Source organism: Empidonax traillii, unplaced genomic scaffold, assembly GCF_003031625.1.
Source record: "Empidonax traillii isolate 1590-97213 ecotype Southwest subspecies unplaced genomic scaffold, ASM303162v1 scaffold104:size2570737, whole genome shotgun sequence".
Taxonomy (NCBI): Eukaryota; Metazoa; Chordata; class Aves; order Passeriformes; family Tyrannidae; genus Empidonax; species Empidonax traillii.
The window spans coordinates 2,322,446-2,341,994 of record NW_020955297.1 but is presented as its reverse complement, the minus strand read 5'-3'; the positions used below and the strand labels follow the sequence as shown (position 1 = coordinate 2,341,994).

General features: G+C 46.8%; 1 protein-coding gene across 30 annotated transcripts in view; it reads left to right on the top strand.

Annotated features, from left to right (window-relative positions):
* Positions 1-19,549, top strand: part of CADPS (calcium dependent secretion activator) — a 213,897-nt gene extending 194,348 nt beyond the window's left edge. For all 30 annotated transcript variants that reach the window (XM_027882337.1, XM_027882335.1, XM_027882329.1 and 27 more), the window contains 2 exons: positions 16,283-16,387; positions 18,229-19,549. In XM_027882337.1, coding sequence (XP_027738138.1) covers positions 16,283-16,387; positions 18,229-18,408 — 285 coding nt within the window. In that variant the 3' untranslated portion in view covers positions 18,409-19,549. The remainder of the gene's footprint in view (positions 1-16,282; positions 16,388-18,228) is intronic.

Below are 19,549 nucleotides of genomic sequence, written 5' to 3'. Positions count from 1 at the left end.
ACTTAACCCAGCAAAGCACCACAGCCATGGGGTCTTTAAACTCCTTTGGTTATATTTTCCAAGGACATTTTAGGTACTAACAGTCTCTTTAATAAGAAAGAGAAGAGGAATAATCAAAAATGGTATTTATGATGTCAAGTTAGAGTTGGACCCGATTTTGTTCCCTCTTCCCCCAGTGTGACAGGGGACCAATCCTCTTAGTTGCAGAGTTTCTCTAGGCAATGAGATTATTAATGCTTTGAGGCTGACTCCTCCACTGGCTTAGTGCAGCAGTGCTGGGTTACCCCAGCCAAAGCTCAGTCTAGTTTAGGGTGTTGTATGATGATAGGTGCAGCAGTGGCAGTAAACAGCTTAAACCTTCCTGCAGGCAGGTCCTCTGTGCCCAGTGGGGTCACATAGAGACACTTGTAGGATGGGGCTACACCCCCTTTTTGCGCAGTCCAGAGCAGTGCAGGAGCAGAGGTGCGCAGGGCAAGGTTGTCTATCACATGTTCTGTGGGGTTTGAGCTCTCCAAGGATACTTCTAATCCCCACACTTCTCTGCAATCCTGCCTTGTGCTTCCATTTATTCCCCCTTTGTTTCCTCCTGGGAGTAGAGGCTGCAGAGTGTGTTATCTACCCACAGAAGCTGGGTTACTATTCCTTTTCTTGGCATTTGCTGTGATTTCTTAGCTCAGAAACCATCTCTCTTCCCCTGCACCTCCTGCCCTGCTCGCACCTGCAGAACAGGGCTCTGCTCTTTGGGAGATACTGGTGTTTGTGGAAGATGATTGTCATATTTCTGTGTGGTCTATCTGGTAATCCTCTTAATTGTGCAAATTAGTTAGGGTGGGTTCCCCGAAATAGAGTGGTCTTAATTTTAAAAATCTATTCTTGGGATCAATGAATGAACAGATTGATCGTGGAGTTCTGCTGGTAATCAAAACCTAACTAGCTTTTTGGCAGTGCTGTTTACTGCAGAGTAACATGACTTATTTACTTGGCCTGGCTCACTAATTTGATAACATTTAAAGCTAAAACACTGTAATAAGGCCCCTTGGTAGAGAGCAATGGTAACAGAAGAGTTTCAGAATAGCATCGTAGCATCCCCTCCCCCCGTTCCTGTGCTTCAGGATTTAAACCCTGTGATACTTTGTACACAATGCAGAAGGATCACAAACTCTGTGTAGTGCCTGATAGAAAGTAAAATTTTAACACTTTCTCCCCAGAAAGGAGGCAGATTTGATGTGCAGAATGGCACTGTTTATAGGAACAATGAGGCAGAAGCAGGTGGGTGTATCTTGAACATGGGAAAATATCTTTAGAGTGATCTTGAGTCTTCTGACCAATCGTGCAAAATTCAGGCCCCCTTTGTCTCAGGTCACTCATAGGAATTTCATAGGATCAGAGTTTATACATCTGTAATTTTGTCTGAAAACAGTGGGAGTTTTACTTGTAAAGGTTGTGCCCTTTGGTGGGAGTTACTTATAGATCTGTGCTTGTGTATATATCTTTACACATACCCTTAGATGCTCACAGTATAGGGTTCAGCCCGTCAGAACATATGTGATCCAGAAAGCCTGTGATTGACTAGTAGGCTGTGTGAATGTGCAACCTTTCTTCCTCATAAACTGGTAAAAACTAATGTAAAACATAGGGAGACTATTTCCTCCCCAGCCACGCCGGGTAGCACGTACACAAAAGGCTCCTGAACGCTGAGTGAGCTCCCCGAGATCCTGAGAATTCCAGCATCCTGATGCAGTCCCTAAATAGCGCAGATGGCATTTTTGTCTCTGATGATTAATTCAATATCTTACTGGGAAAAAAAAAAAAAAAACAACAAAAACATGCTTTTGATATGAGAGATCAAAACACCAAGAGAAGCTCCTAAGATTGAGAGGACCTAAAAAAAAAAAATTAATTTATTTTTTTCCTCCTTGTACTTCTTGAAGACACCAGCCTGAGTAGAAGATAAGGATTAAAACAGATGTGCTTAGTGCTAGTTCATCTGCTTAAATCTAGCAGTCTCTGAGATCAGTGATTAAAAAGCCATCTCTAACTTTGATGAAATCCACTGCAATGGTAATTCTGTGTCTCTGATCGCTGTCTTATGGGCCTCATGTCTGCCTAAACCGGACATAAAAAACATTTCACTGGAGATGATACATGGATTATATGGGTCAATTATACACTTAATCTGCCTTCTGGGGATTAAGTGTGCATAGATTGACCCCGCGTATTTGGCTTGTCCTTGGCAGTTATCAGATCAGGAAGGTTGCCTTTACCAAAAAGTCTGGTAAGAACTTAATCACGCAGTGATACAGCCCGCCGAGGTGGCAGCAGTCACCGTGCTTTTTGCAGAAGGCAGTTCTACCACTTCACTGTCACTGTGAGTGTTCAGCTCCCTCGGTCTGTGTCACAGCCGGGATACCAGACGGAGTCTTTTCTCCTGAAATGAGGAGCGAGCTCGTTCTTCCCTGCAAGACGGAGCCAGCTTTTAGTCTTGATGGCAGGGTGGGATCAGCAGGGTCCGGCAGGTGTAGCAGGGAGGGCAGTGGGGAGACCAGGGATTGTTCTGCCCTGTGCTGTCCTCGGTGCAGAGGAACAGTCACCTCAGGTCCACTTCCATCTGCAAAGGAGAATCCATGGCTCATCACTTAGAGGAGCCAACATCTCCTTCCCACCACCTTCTGGGAAGGCTCGAGCCCTTGGCTGAGACTCTGGCACCAAGTCCCGTCCCTCAGGGTCAGCTCAGTTGGGTTTTTAGGAAGTTCCAGTGATATGCCAAGGCTGATGTTGCATCTGGTGGATTTTGATGGATTTCCTTCCCTCAGCCAGGAGCCCAGCAGGAGTGCAGGGCGTGAGGATACAGTGCAGGACTGGCCTAATGTTTTCAAAGCCCTTGCTGGTAACTGACTTCTCAATATCAGAGATAATGAGTAATAACATTGTGTGAGTCTCAGACTTCAGCAGAATTCTTATACAAATTTCCAGGAGCCTGAGTGAGTACTTGTCACTGGTTTACTGCAGGATCCACAGGCAGCTCAGCATATGTTTCAGTACCTGCAAATTTGGAGCCTGGTATCACACCTGAGTATACTGAAAAAATACAAAACACAGCTAGATCATTTAACTCAGCAAGTCCTCTGCAGACACTGAAGCATTAGCTTAGTCTTAAAATCAAAGCTTTTACCCTCAGCAGGGTTACCCACTTGAATTTTGGCAGCTCCTTCAAGGCATGCTTGCAGGATCATGGCATTTCTTGCTGGAGCACAAGCCTTGCGTGGCACAATCAAATGCCAGAAGAGAGCCCTTCTCACCCTCCCTTCTCCTCCTCGAACTCAAAAGCCTGGTCGTGAGTCAGTGGAGCTACTCAGTGTGAGTTAGAATTACTCACAGGAGGACGGGTTGCAGGATCAGGGGAAGAACGGATATCAGGCTGTGCGCCGGGCTCCCATCTCGTATCTGCTTGTAGCCGCACTCACCGCTCTCTCTTAGACAGACAACAACCTGTTTCCCTCCTACACAGCAAGACTGCTCATTAGGGCACTAACTCTCTCCCACTCCCATCCTGATATGGCCTCCACGGAGCTATTTCTTCTGCCTTGTTTTTTGCTTTTTTTTTTTTTTCCCCTCTCCCCCCTTCCCGAGTGAGTTGTGAAATGAAGACAATTAGGCAGATTGATCTCGAGGAAGTGCAGCTTGCTTTTCCCTCCCTGTGCATCTTTGGAGGAGCCAGAGCCACGCAGCTTTCGCTGCCCTTGGCTGGCTCGGCAGGGATCGGACCCAAACCTGGAACTGATTCAACAGCAGGGACCTTTGCTAGGAAAAAAAAATAAAATTATGATGGCAGTTATCAGTGTATCTTCTAGGGGGCAAATTATCCTTGTTCTGAGGGGGCATAGAATGCACTGTCCTTCTGCAGCCTCTTTTTCTCCCCATGTGCCCTCTTGGAGCTTCAGAGGAGCAGAGAGAGGAGCTTAGCGTGGACACTGCTCCTCATCCTGTTATACTCCCGTCCGTGAACTTCTCACGGCTTCAAGCATGCACTGGTATGTGGCCTCCTGCCTCCCTGGCTTCCCCTCAGCAAGGCTTCTTTTCTGAAGTGCTCATCTAAGTAGGCTCCATTTAATTTATTTTAGGGAGAGTCTTAATAAAATAAGTCCTAGATCTGTCACTGGATTTTACATGCTTGTAAGGGGTTTTTTTCCCTCCTAAATGTCTTTATCAGAACAGCTTTTCATGTTCCAGTAGACATTTGGTTGAAGACAGTTAATTTGATTTCTTTTCCAGAGGAGATTTTCCATTAATCATTCTAAGAAGGCAGACTGATTGCTCTGTTACGTTAAGGTCAGCAGAGGCTTGCTAACATCATCCGCACCGTGCTTTTGAGCGTCAGAGATTTGTGTTTTGGGGCCAGCCCTGAGTGAAAGATCATTTTATTTCCTGGTAGACATGAGTGGCTGAGGAGGTTTTGGGGAAGAGGGAGCATGACATCCTCCATGCAGAGAAAGCCTTTATCTGAGCAGCCTCTCTGCTCCCTCCAGGAGCTCTCTGCACATTTATAACTGTGTAAGAGTTACACAGTGCCCTCCGAGCTGGAGCTGCCTTCCAGCTTCCTTTAGGAAGCTGTTGCTAACTGGACCCAATCCTTAGGGTCATCGGGGAGGAGAGCCTGGAGGAGGTGCTGTTGCCCATGAACCCCAGCCCATGCAGGTCCCAGCTGCGTCTGGGGGTGCGAGGGGCGTGGGAAGGGCCGGGATCCGGGATGGGCGCAGGTGTGCAGGGCTGACCCTGCAGCCCGCGGGGCACGGCCGAGCCCCCGCTGCCGGCGGCTTTGCTCCCTCCCTCTGGGCTCCGCAAAGGGCCTTTGCCCAAAGAAACTCGCGGTGCGCACAGGGGTGAGCCAACGGCCCCTGCGCGGACAATGACGAATTATCTGATTTCCAGCAGCGCCTTCAATCCCTCTTTTCCTTTTCTCCCCCTGCAGCCCAGCCCCACACAATTGCTGCCGCTGCCTGCGCCAGCCAGCGGTGCGTGCCAGATTAGCCGTCCCAGGTCACTTCGTTTCTCTTGATCTGCAGCTCTTTCCTTTCCCAGTGCTCCCTTAAACCTCGCCCTGGATGTATGATATCAGCATTCAAAAATGCTTAGCAGGACTCGGGCAGGGAACTCGCTGCATCCGGTGTGTAACCCCAGGAATGATGCCAGGGGAGCTGCTCCCTCCTGCACTCAGGATCCAGGTATCCAGGTAGCCCAAAACTACTCTTTTTTTTTAATATGAAGGCTATGAAAGAGGCTAAAGTTTATCAGGTCCCACTTCTTGACAGCTTCCAGTTCAAGCTAGTAACAAGTGTAATGGAAGTATTCCCTAGCATGCATTGCTGTATTGCATCTTACTGAGCAACTCTGCAGCCAGTTCTGCCGTTGCTGCCTTGCACTAACAGGGCCCTGGAATCGAGACAGAAAAATAGCAGCACTTTGTGTGGATATTGTATTTTACTAGGCTGCTTTATATAGAAACTCAGATTTTAACATGACAGCTTCATTTCTTTTTTGAAAAATGGAAATAAGCAGAGAATATTTTATAGGTTAAAAAAAGTATTTCAGAACAAGCATCCATACAGGAGTGGTTTTGTGTGTGCGCGCCTTCAGAGGTTTTTATGCAGAGGCTCTTTCATTTAGGAAAAGCGAGGTCTGCAAAATCCTGCAAAGCAGCAGGGCTTTTTGGGTTTAATTTGGCAGTTCCCAGTGAGTGCTGTGCACTTTACTGAGCTGTATCTGCAGTGAAGAGGAGAGAGCCTGGCACCCAGAGCCCACTTGAGGTGTACCCAGGTGCTAAGGACTCAGCCCTGTGTGTGCAGGGACACGGGATGCTCCGTGCCAGCACAGCCTGGAAAGGCAGAGTCTTCCAGCGCAGGGGTACACATAGCCAGGACAGACAACATTTTCTGGAGATGTATAACTCAGTGTGTAAACAGGATTGGGGCTGTCTAGTCTCAGACGGGAAAGGAGGCAGCCGCTGAGGTGCTCAGCCTGCAAACCTAGCAGGTTTAAGTATGTGGTGTCCCTGGTTTGAGGACACTGTGGATGAGAGAGAAATTGGAGGTGCTGCCAGAGCCAATGACAGTGGGCTTCCTTCCCAGATCACTGTGAGCATTGGCTCCCACATCCCTCCTGCACCCTGCCGTGGATCAATAACTGTTTGCACGTGGGCCTCCCTCGCAGGTTTGTCTGCCTGCTGCCCTCCATCCAGCCCTGACCAGCGAGTGGCTCAGGGGGTCTGCCTTGCTCAGCTTGAGTGTGTTTGCTCACAGCAAACCTGGCTGAGACCAGGGCATCCCCAGCTGTAGGAGGCAGGGAGCCAGCATTGCAGTAACTGTTCCCATGAGATCCTTCCCTGAGGAAAAGGCTCAGGGACTCGTTGGTACATCCACCCATCACCTCTGCCAGGGGTGTGAGTGTGTGGCTCTTGGCTAGGCAGAGACTTTGGTGTCTGGCTATCAGAGCAGACCACACTGACGTACAGCTCAGGAACCCCTGAATAAGTTCAAGACATCATAACCCCAGTAGCAGATTTGTTCCTCCCCCAGTGAAGGAGCAGTACCATTGCAGGTCCCTCCCTGGCTGTGTGCCTGCCATGGGAAGCCTTTGCTGGTGTGATGAGAGCACGTGGATCACTTGCAAAGCCACTGAGGGTTGGTGTAAACAAACCTGCACCCACCACGGCAGGTGGAGTTGCAGCTGCGCAGAACATGTGTGGGTGTTACAGGTTTGTGCAGCACCGAGAGCGGGGGGTGTTAGGGATGAGCTTCCTGGGCCTGTGTGTTTGCTGGGGACCTTGGCCCCACGGACACAAAAGATGCCGATCCTCCTTGTCCTCTCCAAAAAGAAATAAAATTTATTTTGGGTTTAAGAGCAGAGAGAGATCTGCAGCGAGGAGCGTGCAGGATGGGCTGTGCCCCTTTGGAGGGCAGGGGATTTGTGTGATTCCACCAGCACACAGTGTGCCCGCTGGGACCCCTGTGCCTCCCTCCCATTAACACCTGTGGCACCGACCTGCCAAGCCCCGCTGGGTCCAACTTCCAGCCAATTAAGGGTGACGCAGCAGGCTGAGCACACCCTGATGCCGAGATCCCCAAACAGTGGGTGATCTCAGGTGCCATATGTACTGCAAAAAGCGTGCGGCACCTCCACACGCCGGGGTCTGCGCTGCTGCCTTCGCTCTGGATGCTCTTCCCTGCTGGAAGGCAGAGCTCTTACGCGATTTGAAGTTGTTTTGGGGTTTATTTTTGGGAAGAGGGGGAAAAAAAAAATAATGTAATTCGGTGATGCCATTTGCATCCTAGACAGGTGATGAGTTGCTCTGGCTAGCAGCTTAACCCTATTAGGCAACTTTGGGATTGTGACTTTATTAAATAATAATACAAATAATTTTAATATCAAGGCTCTGACTTTGTAACCTCCTTGTATAGCTACATTGTCAACAAGAATGAAAATTCGTGGTTAAGGAATATAAAATAGAGTAAAAGGCATCCAGAAATCACAGCTCTGGGGTGGATGTGTAAGAACACGCTGTGTGTGCTTGCAGTGATAGCATTATAGTGGTAAAAAAAAAATCCCAGGAAAAAAACCTGCAGCCGTTTACTTCAGGAATAGCTCAGTTCAAGTGTGACTTGGGAGACTCCAAACAGATCCACGAGGCTTTGATAGAATAAAATCATAAATTTTATTTAAAAAAAAAAAAAAAGAAGCCCTGGGGTTTCAGGGGATTTTTATCAAATTGCTAGCGCTTTGCCAGATCTCTAGAATTTAATGTGGACTTTCCTAGAGAGGTTTAATTCGGAAAATGAAGGTCATGTTGCCTGCTGTGAGGACAGCTCACCCAGAGCCCTTCCAAGCACACCCGTACGGGCGAGGTGCAGGCGTGGAGTCCATGGTTCGGCAAAGAGGTCACAGATCCCAAATACTGCGGGATTTGTGCACACTGTTCCTGAACACACCAGCCCGAAGACCCTGCAGAGAAGTTAAATTAGCACTCTGCAATCTGTTACCAAAACTTAGATTTATTTTCTGAAAGATACTTTTTTTTTTTTTAAGGGTGTGAATTTTTGGGGGGGGAGTTACTTTTCTAACAGCAAACTGAGGGCTGCCTGAAGCCCTCCCTTTGCTCTGCCCTTGCGTGCTCCGTAGAGCTACACTGACAGACCTGCTTTTGATGTTAGCTTTTGCATACCTAACTTAAAGAATTATGTGCAATAGAAAAGCTGCCTAATGACCGGACAGCGTTATTATCTGGCATGCGGCGGCGTAGCAGGACGATAACTATTTATTTACTCTTTGTGGATAAGGTTCTGTTATTTTCTAGTCTTTGGCAATAGCAAGAGAGCATCTGATATATACAATATTGGTGCGTATCCAATTGTTTGTGAACATCCCAAGTTTTGAAACATGGTTGTGAGAGAGGAATATAAGCTTAAGCTTGAAAGGCTAAAAAGCAGAAAGCCCCACACGTAAATGCTATTATGCACTTAATGAGGCAGGGTTTAAAAAAAAAAAAATCAGCCACACAAGTTGGTTTTATCAAAGAAAATGTATAAATAACAACCAGTGATTCAAAGTGCCTCACAAAGGGAAAAGCAGGGACGGGAAGCTAGCACTTCACTTGTGGCATTCAGATAATAGTATTTACTACACTAATCTTTTGGGCTTAGCAATTGACAATCAATATATTATTATCAACAAGCGTTAACGCAAACAAAAAGCTTCTATTTCTTTTTTAACCGTGTTCCCCTAAGTCCTTAAATTTAATTAAAACCGGACAGCTCTTCTTCTAGTACAGAGTTAAAATCATATTAAATATTTGTTCTATGGGAAAACAAAAGTGTCAGCTTGTGCTACCAGGTTTGGCTGCTTCTTTTTCCTTTTTTTTTTTTTTTTTTTTTTTTTTTTTTTTTTTTTTACACACAGAGGGGGAAAAAAAAAATACCAGCTACTCGAAGTTAAAATAAAGTCTCTCTCCCTCCCTCCCTGTCTCCCAAGACTACTGTCTATAACATGTTGTTCCTTATAGAAAGTGGGATATGGTGGCATTTGCTTGATTAACTTGCTCGACAAAAGTGACAGCTGCTGTGGGTGCATGTAGCTAAGCTGCACAGCGCAGTTCCGCCTTTGTACATCTGTCAGCAAAAAAGGAGGAATAAAGAGTGAAAAGAGACAAATTGGTCCCAAAAGGCAATCCATTCAACTCAGGAGGTTTGCTCTATTCAAGCACTCGCTGGGAATCTCAAGTGCTAGGTAGCTTATTCAATTTCATTCATTCTTTAGAATGAGCCCACAAGTGTTTAATTTCTTATTCTGTTGAATAAAAGGGGGAGCTTTTTTTTTTTTATTGGAAGCATTAATTGTAAGACTAGCTGATCAATGCCTGCGATATTAACTCATTGCTTATTTTATGGCTAGCTCTGTGCTCCAAGAGCCTCAGCCACTAAACTTCATTTCTGTAACGTGGGCAATATCACACCGATTTCTCCGCTTCTGGAAAACCCCGGCACTCACAGTGCGCTCAGTCCCCTGAGCCTTGGCCCCTGCCCGGCTTGGGGGAATGGTCCAAATCCTTGGCAGGTGTAAATCCAAAGAGTTGCTGGGTCATAATTGATGCCACCCATGGCTGCAGCCGGGACACAACCGAGCCAGATGCTCTTTGCCTGGGGGTTCAGCCCTGAGCCCACTGCAGGTTTGGCCCTCTGTGCTGGAGGAGGGCTTGTAGCTCCAAATGCTGAGCTGCCTTTGGGTGGCTCTTTGGTCCCTGGTGAAGGGCAGAGGAAGGGAAGTCCATCAGCAGGGCTCTGAGTAGTAATATCCAGAGCAGAGGATGGATTTTGTTGAGTAGTGGGAAGAAAAGATGATGAATGTGTGGGGTGTGGTTTGTTGTATGGATAGCTGTCTGCTTGCCATCCAGAAAACTTATGCTTTCATGGGAGAGATATGCCTCTTCCTTCTTCATGGTGTGGTAGAAGGCATCCCTGTCTTATCAACACTGGGGACCAGAACGACGTGTGTGCCTGAGGGCCAGTGGCTCTTCGCCCACCTCGGCTCTGCCATGTCCTACTCCCCGGGCCACCACCACGTATCTTAAGCTTTTCAGATACATTTGTGTCACTAAGGCCCTGTCCCTGCTCTTCCCCCTCTCTCCTGGCTGTGGGTCAGCCTGGGGGACTGCACATCTTTTGCAGCAAGACAAAACCCAGGTTTCCAGAACAGCCTGAGAAATAGCTGAGACTCGGCTCTGGCAGCCTGGCAGAGGCTTCAGTAGCACTGGCTGGCAGCAGGGCAAGAGACACATACTCCATCCCACCACTTTTTATCCACACCCAGCACTCTGTCAGAACTGGCCTTTGTAGGAGGCTCTCAAACTGGGATCTCTGATGCTGCCATGTACATTCAGACTTCTGGGAACATCTCTATTTTTGGTAGACAAGAATAGGAACTACACTGATCTCTATGCTTCATGTTTGCCATCTTTACTAAGTTTTTGGAACTGTCTGGGATCAGCAGTGAAAGAAACATTGGGGAAGGTGCAGAGGAGCACTTTGGTGGCCACAGAAGACTGAAGGGACAAGAGTGATCCTTCCATGACTGCCACGGAGCAGCCTGGCCTTTGGGCTACAGCCAAATCTGGTGTACAAAGCTGGCTGTGCTTACAGGACACTCCAGGGGCGAAGGGAGGAGTGCAGGCAGCACCCAGGCTCTGCTCCCCTTCTCCAAGCAAGTCTTCCCACAATGCTGGCAGCTGTGTGCATAAGGCTGGTTCCCAGACAAGGCATCCCTGTGCTGCTGTGGCTGCATCCCCACCTTCCCTGTGGAGAGGACACCTGCCAAGGGAGGGTGGCTGCCATGGATGCGTGTGACACCACCAAAGACCCAGTTTGATCTCAGAGCCGCCCAGGATGGGGATGGGCACAGCTCTGTGGGCTGTCACCTACTGTCAGCAGTTGTAAATCAGCACAGCCCCACTGTGCCTTCCACCAGCTGAGCTTCTGACCCATTGGATGGGACACAAATGCCAGAAGCAGAGTTGGTAATTTTTTATTTTTTTTTTATTTTTCCCTGGCTGATCAAGTCACTTTGAGTGAGGGCTGTTGCCTGAGAGCAGGCTCAGTTTTCTATTGGGAAGTAAGACTCACATTCAGCCTCTTCCTCTCTCCCTTCCCACCTCTGTGGTCCCCTCACTCCACGCTGGCCAACTCGGGGATGCTGCGGAGGCGGCCGCTCAGCATCCAGTCCCTCATCTTTGAAACACCTTGAATTCAAGGGTTCATTTCAAAGCTGCCTTTCAGCATTTCAAAACAAGCCGGTGTCCCGGACAAAGAGAGGGAGCCAGCCGGCGTTCGGAGCCTCCTTGTGCAGTGTGTGTCACAGTTTTAAAAAGATTTGCCCTGCTTGGATTGGTTCTGGTTGGAAAGCGAGTACTGAAATGAGAGGTCATAGGGGAGAGTTACTATGGTAATTGAGTAGTATCACCAGTAGTTTTGCTCTTATGAGCATTAAAGCACATAATAATAGACAAACAACAGTGGTTAAAGCAAGCAGGTAGGATTACTATGTTCTTTTGTCAGAAGTATATAATGTCTTGTAGTCAGTTTTAAAGACTTCTCAACCCCCAAATCCACCCAGCAGTCACCTGCTGAGTAATTTTGTATGCCTAATCTCTAGCCCTTAACTACAAGCTTTCTGCTAATTTGAGGCAAATGGGTATTTTTGACACTAAATAGGGCAGTAAAGAATCCCTGACCTAGAAAAACTCCATTCCAAGGCACTGAGAGAAGAAAAATATTCTTTCAGCATCCTTGGGAGACCTTTGGAATGACATAAAATAGCTTTGACTAAACTGTGCTGCAGCCTTCGATTAATGGTTTGCAGAAACTTGCTGAACATCCCTACTACAACTTCCCCCATAAAACTTGTCACTTCAGATTGCCATCAGCCACCACAACAATAATCATTTCATGCCTATTGCTAATTGCAAGCACAGCTGAGGCTCAGCGGGGTGCTCTTGCACAGTCCCAGGCCTTTATACCAGCCTCAATCTGTTGTATGGCACTTGTTCACACACAAAAAAACTACCAGTAAAGGCAGAAAGAGGCAGAGTCACAGGTTCCTTGTAATCCCTCTGCTACCCTGCTGACAACCCAGCCCTATAAGCATTCCTGGTTTTGTCCCACTCTTTACAAAAGCTGAAGTGACCTGAAGCTACTAGTATGTAAGCTTTTGAATGAAGAATACAGCTCCTTCAGGTGCCTTAAGAAGCAGTGTTGCATCTGGCTTACGAGATTCTGTTTGCAGCACCCCTGGAGTGAGCTGTGGCTTCCTGTAACATGTAAAATATGAGTGTGAACTCAAGGTTCATGGCAAGGAACAGGAGGTCATGCTTCCATTCAGCTCACACCAAAGAAGACGGGGGTTTGCAGATGTTCCTGGGTATGTGTAATGACACCACCTCCCAGAAAGCGCAGGAACCCAGCATAGGGCTGATTTTTGATGAAATGTGCCACACTCTGTGTGTTAGTTGCAGATTTATTCATATCAATTTTTGAAATTTATGTATTCAGAGACAAACTTGCTATTTCAGCAACTTATTGATCATGCTTTTGCATTCAAAAAAAAAAAGAAAAAAAAAGATGGGAACAATGAAGCTTATTGCTTGAGCTGGTTGGGGTGTTGGAGGGGCAGTCATGGAAATCTACCCCTTGGCATGCTGCAGCTCCTCCAATGCCCATCCTGGAGCATTCCAGCCAGCCGACTGCCTATCTGATCTACCCAGGCTAGCACCCAACAATGAGGGTCACTGTGACATACAGAAGGGGAACTGGAAAACTAACTTGAAAGAGGGACTGAATTCCTGGCCATGCAACTGCATATCTGCTTGCTGTGCCTGGGCTCTGAGAGCACCCAAAGAGCATCTGCATTTCCTCTGCTGTGAGCTGGGTCATGGTGTGCAGCAGCAGGCAGTGGGGGCTGTGGCTTGCTTCTGCCAGAGACCTGCTCCCTTCCCTGCTGACATCCTGGTGGATGTGTGGTATCCACCATGCATTCACCAGGACGCAGCCTCCACAGCCTTTCCTCGTGCTGTGCCCCCAGACTGAGTGTGTTTTCTTCCAGGTGACAGACAGGGATGCCAGTTTGCACCAGTAATGTGGAGTTTGGTCCATAACCATCAATGAGGTCTGCTTGTTCTTTACAGCCAGGTGTGAGGAGTTCTCAGAAAACATATTTATACAATTTGCTTTGGTGTGCCCATGCCACAGCTGTGCTGGGGCTCCAGAAATGTGCCTGAAATGCATTGCAGCCACATGGCAAAGCCCCAAAGTTCAGTATTTGGGCTGTGACCTCTGAATCTCATCTATGGGGACAAGCCATAAGGCTGGAGCTGGATCCTCAAGGGACCCTGTGTCCCTGGCATGTACCCTCAAGTGCTCTTGAGGGAATGACAGACTCCCCCAGGAAGAGTGAGGTGGCCAGTGTCCCCACAGGACCACTCTGTGCTCTTTTGTCTGAGATGATCACGTTTCTGTTTAGGAGCATTTGGCTTTGTTTTTGTTTTTTTTAATAACATAATCATATGCAAATGTTATCTTCTTTGGTAGGTTAGTCATGAATCAGAGGGCTTGTGCGTCTTATAGCACATCAACACTAGTGATAGCTAAAGGGAACATTTAATTTATGGGCTAACTTATTTTTATGAATATGCAGGGCTTAAATTCAGCAGTTGGTGTGTGCTCTATGAAGTGACGTGACGGTTTTGTGTATCAAGATCAATGAATTAGACTTTGTCTTTTTCTCATAAAGTCTTTGGAGTAACTTGGCTTTGAGAAAAGAGAGTTCCTTTCATGCAGCCGAGCAATGTGCCTGGCTGAGCCCTTGTCAGCCAGTGCTCAAGAGGAGAAGGGTGTGATTCAGATTTGGCTCCGAGGAGTTTGCATCTCCCCAGAATCCAGCATGCTGAAGTGCCTACCAGGAACACAGAGAAATGTTTTGCTTACTCTGAAGGTCTCAATAGCAGCAAAGCCACCTTGCCATAACCCCAGGGCAGAGGTTATAATTTCTGTTTGGGATCTGCACAGCTGTGTGGGCGTGTGTGGCGTGGGACAGACAGAAATGGCAGGACCTGCCCCTGCTGGGGACGTCTCATCTCATGAGGAAGGTGACATAAACACCCGGCAGATCGTTGTGTGGAAGACGGGAGGCGGCAGCGGAAGGGTGAGGGCGTGCACGTGTAGCATACGGTCGCTCCGTTCCCCTGTGGGTTTTGATTTAAAGAGGTGGCAGAAGGAGGCGTTTCGGTGACCTGGGCATCCATGTGCCAGCATAGCCCCAGATCACAGCTAGTGTCACCCAAGAGCATGACTCAGTTAAGCACACTGATGGCAGAAAAGCAGCATTACGAGCGTTAACGATTTCTCTGTTTTGCCCACGTGGACCTGCAGCATTTCAAGGCTCCTCAGGAAGATCCCCCAGTGGCAGCAGTCGCTCTGTGCCACCACCAGTTGACTGCTGGCTGTCCTGGGTTGAAACACTGAGGGTTCTCTGGGGATATCCAGGGATGCTTTGACCCCTCAGAGTAGACTGAGGGATTGAAAGGTATGAGGCCCCACCAGATCTTCATGTCTCCTCTGCTGGTCAGACTCACACCTGCTTGCCAGCCTCCATTAGTTTCATCCAAGCTCTCGCCAACTTTCCATCCTGGAGATGCAGGGTCAGCAGAATCACTGCCACAGGTTGCACAAGGTGTAAGCATTGAGCAAGAGGTCACCACATGCCATTTGTTTGATGACTCTTCCACCTCTTTATTTCCTCCTGGTGTAGAAATAGAAGTACGGGAACATCTTTGTTGAAGTCAGGGAGAAAACTCTTCCCTGTGCAGCACGTCTAACCTCTGCTCCCTATTCCTGGTGAAGGGTGGCAGCTCCCACGTGTGTTACCATACAGTCCAGTGATGTGCATTGAGCCCACATTTCTGTGATGCTGGGCTGGTTTAGCTTAGACTCGTTTGTTTGCTTTGGTGAGCCTCATGCCAGCTTGTGGGCGCCAGTGTTGAAGGGTGGAGGGTAACAAATCACAATTACAGCATGTTCAGTTGTCTCCAACAGCTGGAGTGGAATGAGAGCATGTTTCTGTGTCAGAGACCCCCACCTGAAGGTGCCGTGAGGGAGGCAGTAATTTGTTGCAATGTTTCAGGCTCATTGGGAAGGAGCTGCATCCCACACTAACCTGGATGGTGCTCCATCAGGATTTTCATTAACTGGTCTGGTGGGGGTTCTTTAGTATTTTTAACTGTTTCTAGATTAATTGCAGCTGGTCTGCAGTACAGGTTTTGATCTCTGTGTGTAAGAGAGAGCATGAGAAGGGTGCAACTGTGCATACAGAGGCGTGATGGGTTTCTGTCTGCAGCCCTTTTTGTAACCAACCCTTGCGCTGAGAGCCATGGGGAGGTTTTTGTGATTTACCCCCACTCCCAGCCCCTGCTTTTCCTTCTCTCAAGGGCTCGCTGCTCGGCTATGTGGCATCAGACGTGCCATGTCAGCCCTGCGTGAGCAGGGCGCTGATCCACAGCCCATCGGAGACTCCCTGCGCTGCAGGAACGGCAGGCTGCTGCCACACTGCTGCAAGCCTTTCTCACAGACAAGCAGCAAAATTTTCAGCCCCTGGAGGGGCCCTGTGAGTTCAGCAGCTTGAAACAAGCTCATTTCTTTGCTGCTTTTCCATTTTTCATAATTGTGAGGGTGAAACCAAAGCATTTCCCACACAGCCTGGACAGGCACCCGTAGGTGCTCACACCAGCATTCTGCCCCCCCAGCCAAACCTTGCCCCACACGAGCCTCCCCTCTGCTCACCCTCAGGGAACAAGACTCGCCCCGTGGCTGATTGTGGTTGAATTTGAAGATGGTAAGTAGCCTGAGTGTGGGACTGACACACTTAAAGGCAGGATTGTGCTCTCACAGTGGGGGTAAACAGGTTAAAACGTGGCTTGAGCCAAACGCACACCACCGCTGGCAAGTGCCATCAATGGCAAAATCAGATTACAAAACCTTGCAGCATTATTGGTGGTCTCCTATTAAGTCTGTTGCTGATATGAGTAAAATTTAAAAGCTCATGCATGGAAATTCTGTGCAAAAGCAGATGCCTGTCTCCCCTCCTGGCGTGTGGCACCCCACGAGCAGGCTGGCACAGGGGAAGGCTGGTGTGAGGGGGTGCTGGGGGCAGCCCTGCCGTGGTTGCTGGAGAAGTCCTGTCTCTCTTGCAGCAATGGTACACCAGCTCGATGAATGTCGTCTGCACCTGGCTGACAGACCGCATGGACCTGCAGCTCCACATCTACCAACTGAAAACTCTCATTAGGATAGTAAAGGTAACCATCCCATGTGTTTCCCCCTTGCTGCTGGGAGGAGCGTGTGTGCGTGCCTGGGTGTGTGGCATGTTGTCTTAGGCAGACTGTCACCCACAAATAAATTGAGCCCTTCATTAAAATTCTTTAAAAAAATTAAAATAGTTGCGTCTATGGCTTGTAGCACAGGGTAAACAGGAAATTAAAATGCACAGCGATCCAAAATACAGGTGTGCAGGTAAAACGGAAGTAACTCCTTGCATTAAAAAAAAAAAAAAAAAAAAAAAAAAAAAAAAAAAAAAAAAAAAAAAAAAAAAAAAAAAAAAAAAAGAAACTCTCATGCTATTTGACCCTACCTGTAAAGTAAGTGCACTGAAATTTGCCTTTTTGGGGGCCAAACCCACTGATCACACCCATGAACTCTGCTGTTAAAATGGGTTAAATCAATGCAAAAGTTTTTAACACTGTTTTACTAGAAACATTTAAGCCCAACTATGGCTTGTGATTATTGTCAGAATTCAAATGAGATTGTTCTCATAGTTAATTGAAGTTGTTTCTTTTACAATGACTGTATATAATCAACTCTAAGAGATCACAAAGGTGAGATAACGTACCCTGAAAGTAGCATTTTTTTTCCATAAGGGCACGTGTATGTGTATATGTGTGTGTGCATGCCTTGGACTAATGATAATTATTTCAGTGTGAAATCACAGTGGTTTACATGAAATAATAAGATCACAGAAGGGGGTAAATATATTTTTGATCATTTTAGGTTCTATCAAATGCTTTTTGGTCTAGTATTTTATAATGTTTATGGTCTTGTGTGCAGTGAACACATTGAAGGCATGAATAAATTAAAACTGAGATGTATTAAATGTGCTTTTCATAACTGAAAACAACAGGCACAGACAAATTATTTCTACTTGTCAGCTAGCTGAGGAAAGCTTTCTTCCTTGTGCTTTATTTATACCAATATTACATTCAGAAGCAGCTACAACAAACCCAAGGACTTTCTGAAATAGCAGAACAGTAAATAGTTTCCATACAGAGCACAGAGCAGAATTAAATGAACAATGAGACCAGAGTTTTTATCTCACAGAGTCGAAAAGTTTATAAACATAAATTCAAATGAGAGAAGTTAATTATAAAAACAAGGGAAATACGGGAACCATGGAATTGCAACTCCAATTTGAGGTGGAGAAAGAGAGATTTAAGAAACACGTGCCGTGTGCTTATATTTATACTTCAGTAATATCCTCCAGTGTCCTGGACTTAGTTTATTTAATCCCTATACTGTAGGTAGGATTGTTTAATACGGAGCATTCCGGGAACGTGTAATCACGTCTGCGGTTACGGGCGATAAGCGTTCTGCTGCATGAGGGAAAATAACTGACTTTACAGGCAGGATGAACGCAGCCAGGAGCAAGGGAAGTTAGCTGGAGCAGAGCCCTTACCTCTTGCTTTGATGTCTCTTTAGACTCGAGCCTCCCCTATGCAAAGCTGCCCTGAGCAGCCCCGCGTGCTTTCCCTGCTTTGAAGCCACCCAGCCCGGCCACCCCGCAAGCCCACAGAGGCAGGGCTGGAGTCGCAGGGCTGTTATTTTTTTTGCCCAAGGCACCCTAAAGGAACCTCTGCCATGGCAAAGTGGTGGCCAGCAGAGATGTCTCTGTGGCCTCTGCACTGTCTGGGGCGATGCAAAATGTCCCTGGGGCTGGGATTTCCCTGGCATCTCAGCCTCTTCCGTTAGTGGCCCCAAGCCCCTGCCGCAGGGGCACAGCCTGGCCCCTGAGGCAAAGCAGGGGAGCCGGTGTCAGCCCTGACCTCTCCCTGTTGTCTCCTTCCTCTGGTGCCTCTCCCTGCTTTAGAAAACATACCGGGATTTCCGATTGCAAGGCGTGCTGGACTCCACCTTGAACAGCAAAACCTACGAGACGATCCGGAACCGGCTGACGGTAGAAGAGGCCACGGCGTCGGTCAGCGAAGGCGGAGGGCTCCAGGGGATCACCATGAAGGACAGCGATGAGGAAGATGAAGAGGACGACTAGGGAGGCTGGGGGTTGCCTGGTATCCGTGCATGTACCTCGTCTGTAACTCAGTTAGCCACATTAGGAATTTTTATGTCAGCTCTCAATGCCCATGAGAAGTTTACCAATACAAATGCCATGTTAGCTGTGTGGTAATAAGATTAGCACCTCTCTTTGATTCGTCAGTTTCCTAATTTCATATCTGTATGTTCATAAGCAATATGGAGCACCATTGTTTAATACTGTTAATGGAAAAACTACATAGAAAACATGCTAGGTGTGTCCCTGTTATTAAAGTTTAAACAATGCTTCATTAATGTACTGTATATACATTGATGGTAAATTGTTGTGAAGATGAGTGACTCGAGTCCTTTCATTTCTTTGTTTCTCTTCTGTGGATGCCAACTGCTTAAAATTAATAAAAAAACAGCTTTGTTTTTAAATGAAGAACCAGGCAATTACAAATGATTTTTTGTTCTTTCTGTTCATTTAAAAACCAGAAAACAAACAAACCCAGACAGCCGTTTGAATCATTCTGCATCCTTGTTAATGTACCAGGCTCTTCCCTCCAATATGCAGTTAACTCCATAGAGGCTACATCCCAGAGGATTAGTCATTCTAATTGCCACACCAGATTAATCCTATCATTATGGATATATCATGCCACATTACAAGTCCAAAGCAGTTGTTTTATGTTGACATTTGCTCCTCTAAATGTTACATTTTTGTTTAAATTTCAAATAACCGTGTATGTACAAAGACAACTTTAATTACAATCTTAGACTATACAAATGTGTTTATAATAATATATTGAATATTTATTTCAGTAGATTGTAACCATAATTTACAATTCCTCTGTTTCACAATGGTTTTTATATATGTCATGTACATTGCATTTTGACCAGTAACTGCATGTCCATCAGTCCCTCCTCCAGAGCTTTTACTTTCTGTGTAAAATAGTGATCCATTTTGCTTTTTTTGCCTTATACAAGCCGACAGTTGTAAAAGTGTGAGAACTGTGGCTTCTCAATAAATAACTATTCAGATGTCCTAATAATAAATTATGGAGTCTTTTTATGTCTGCCTTAGAAAAAAAACAAAACAAAACAAGCTGAGATGTAAGAGCCCCCACCTCTCAGAATAAAGGAATTTTCTTTTCTCA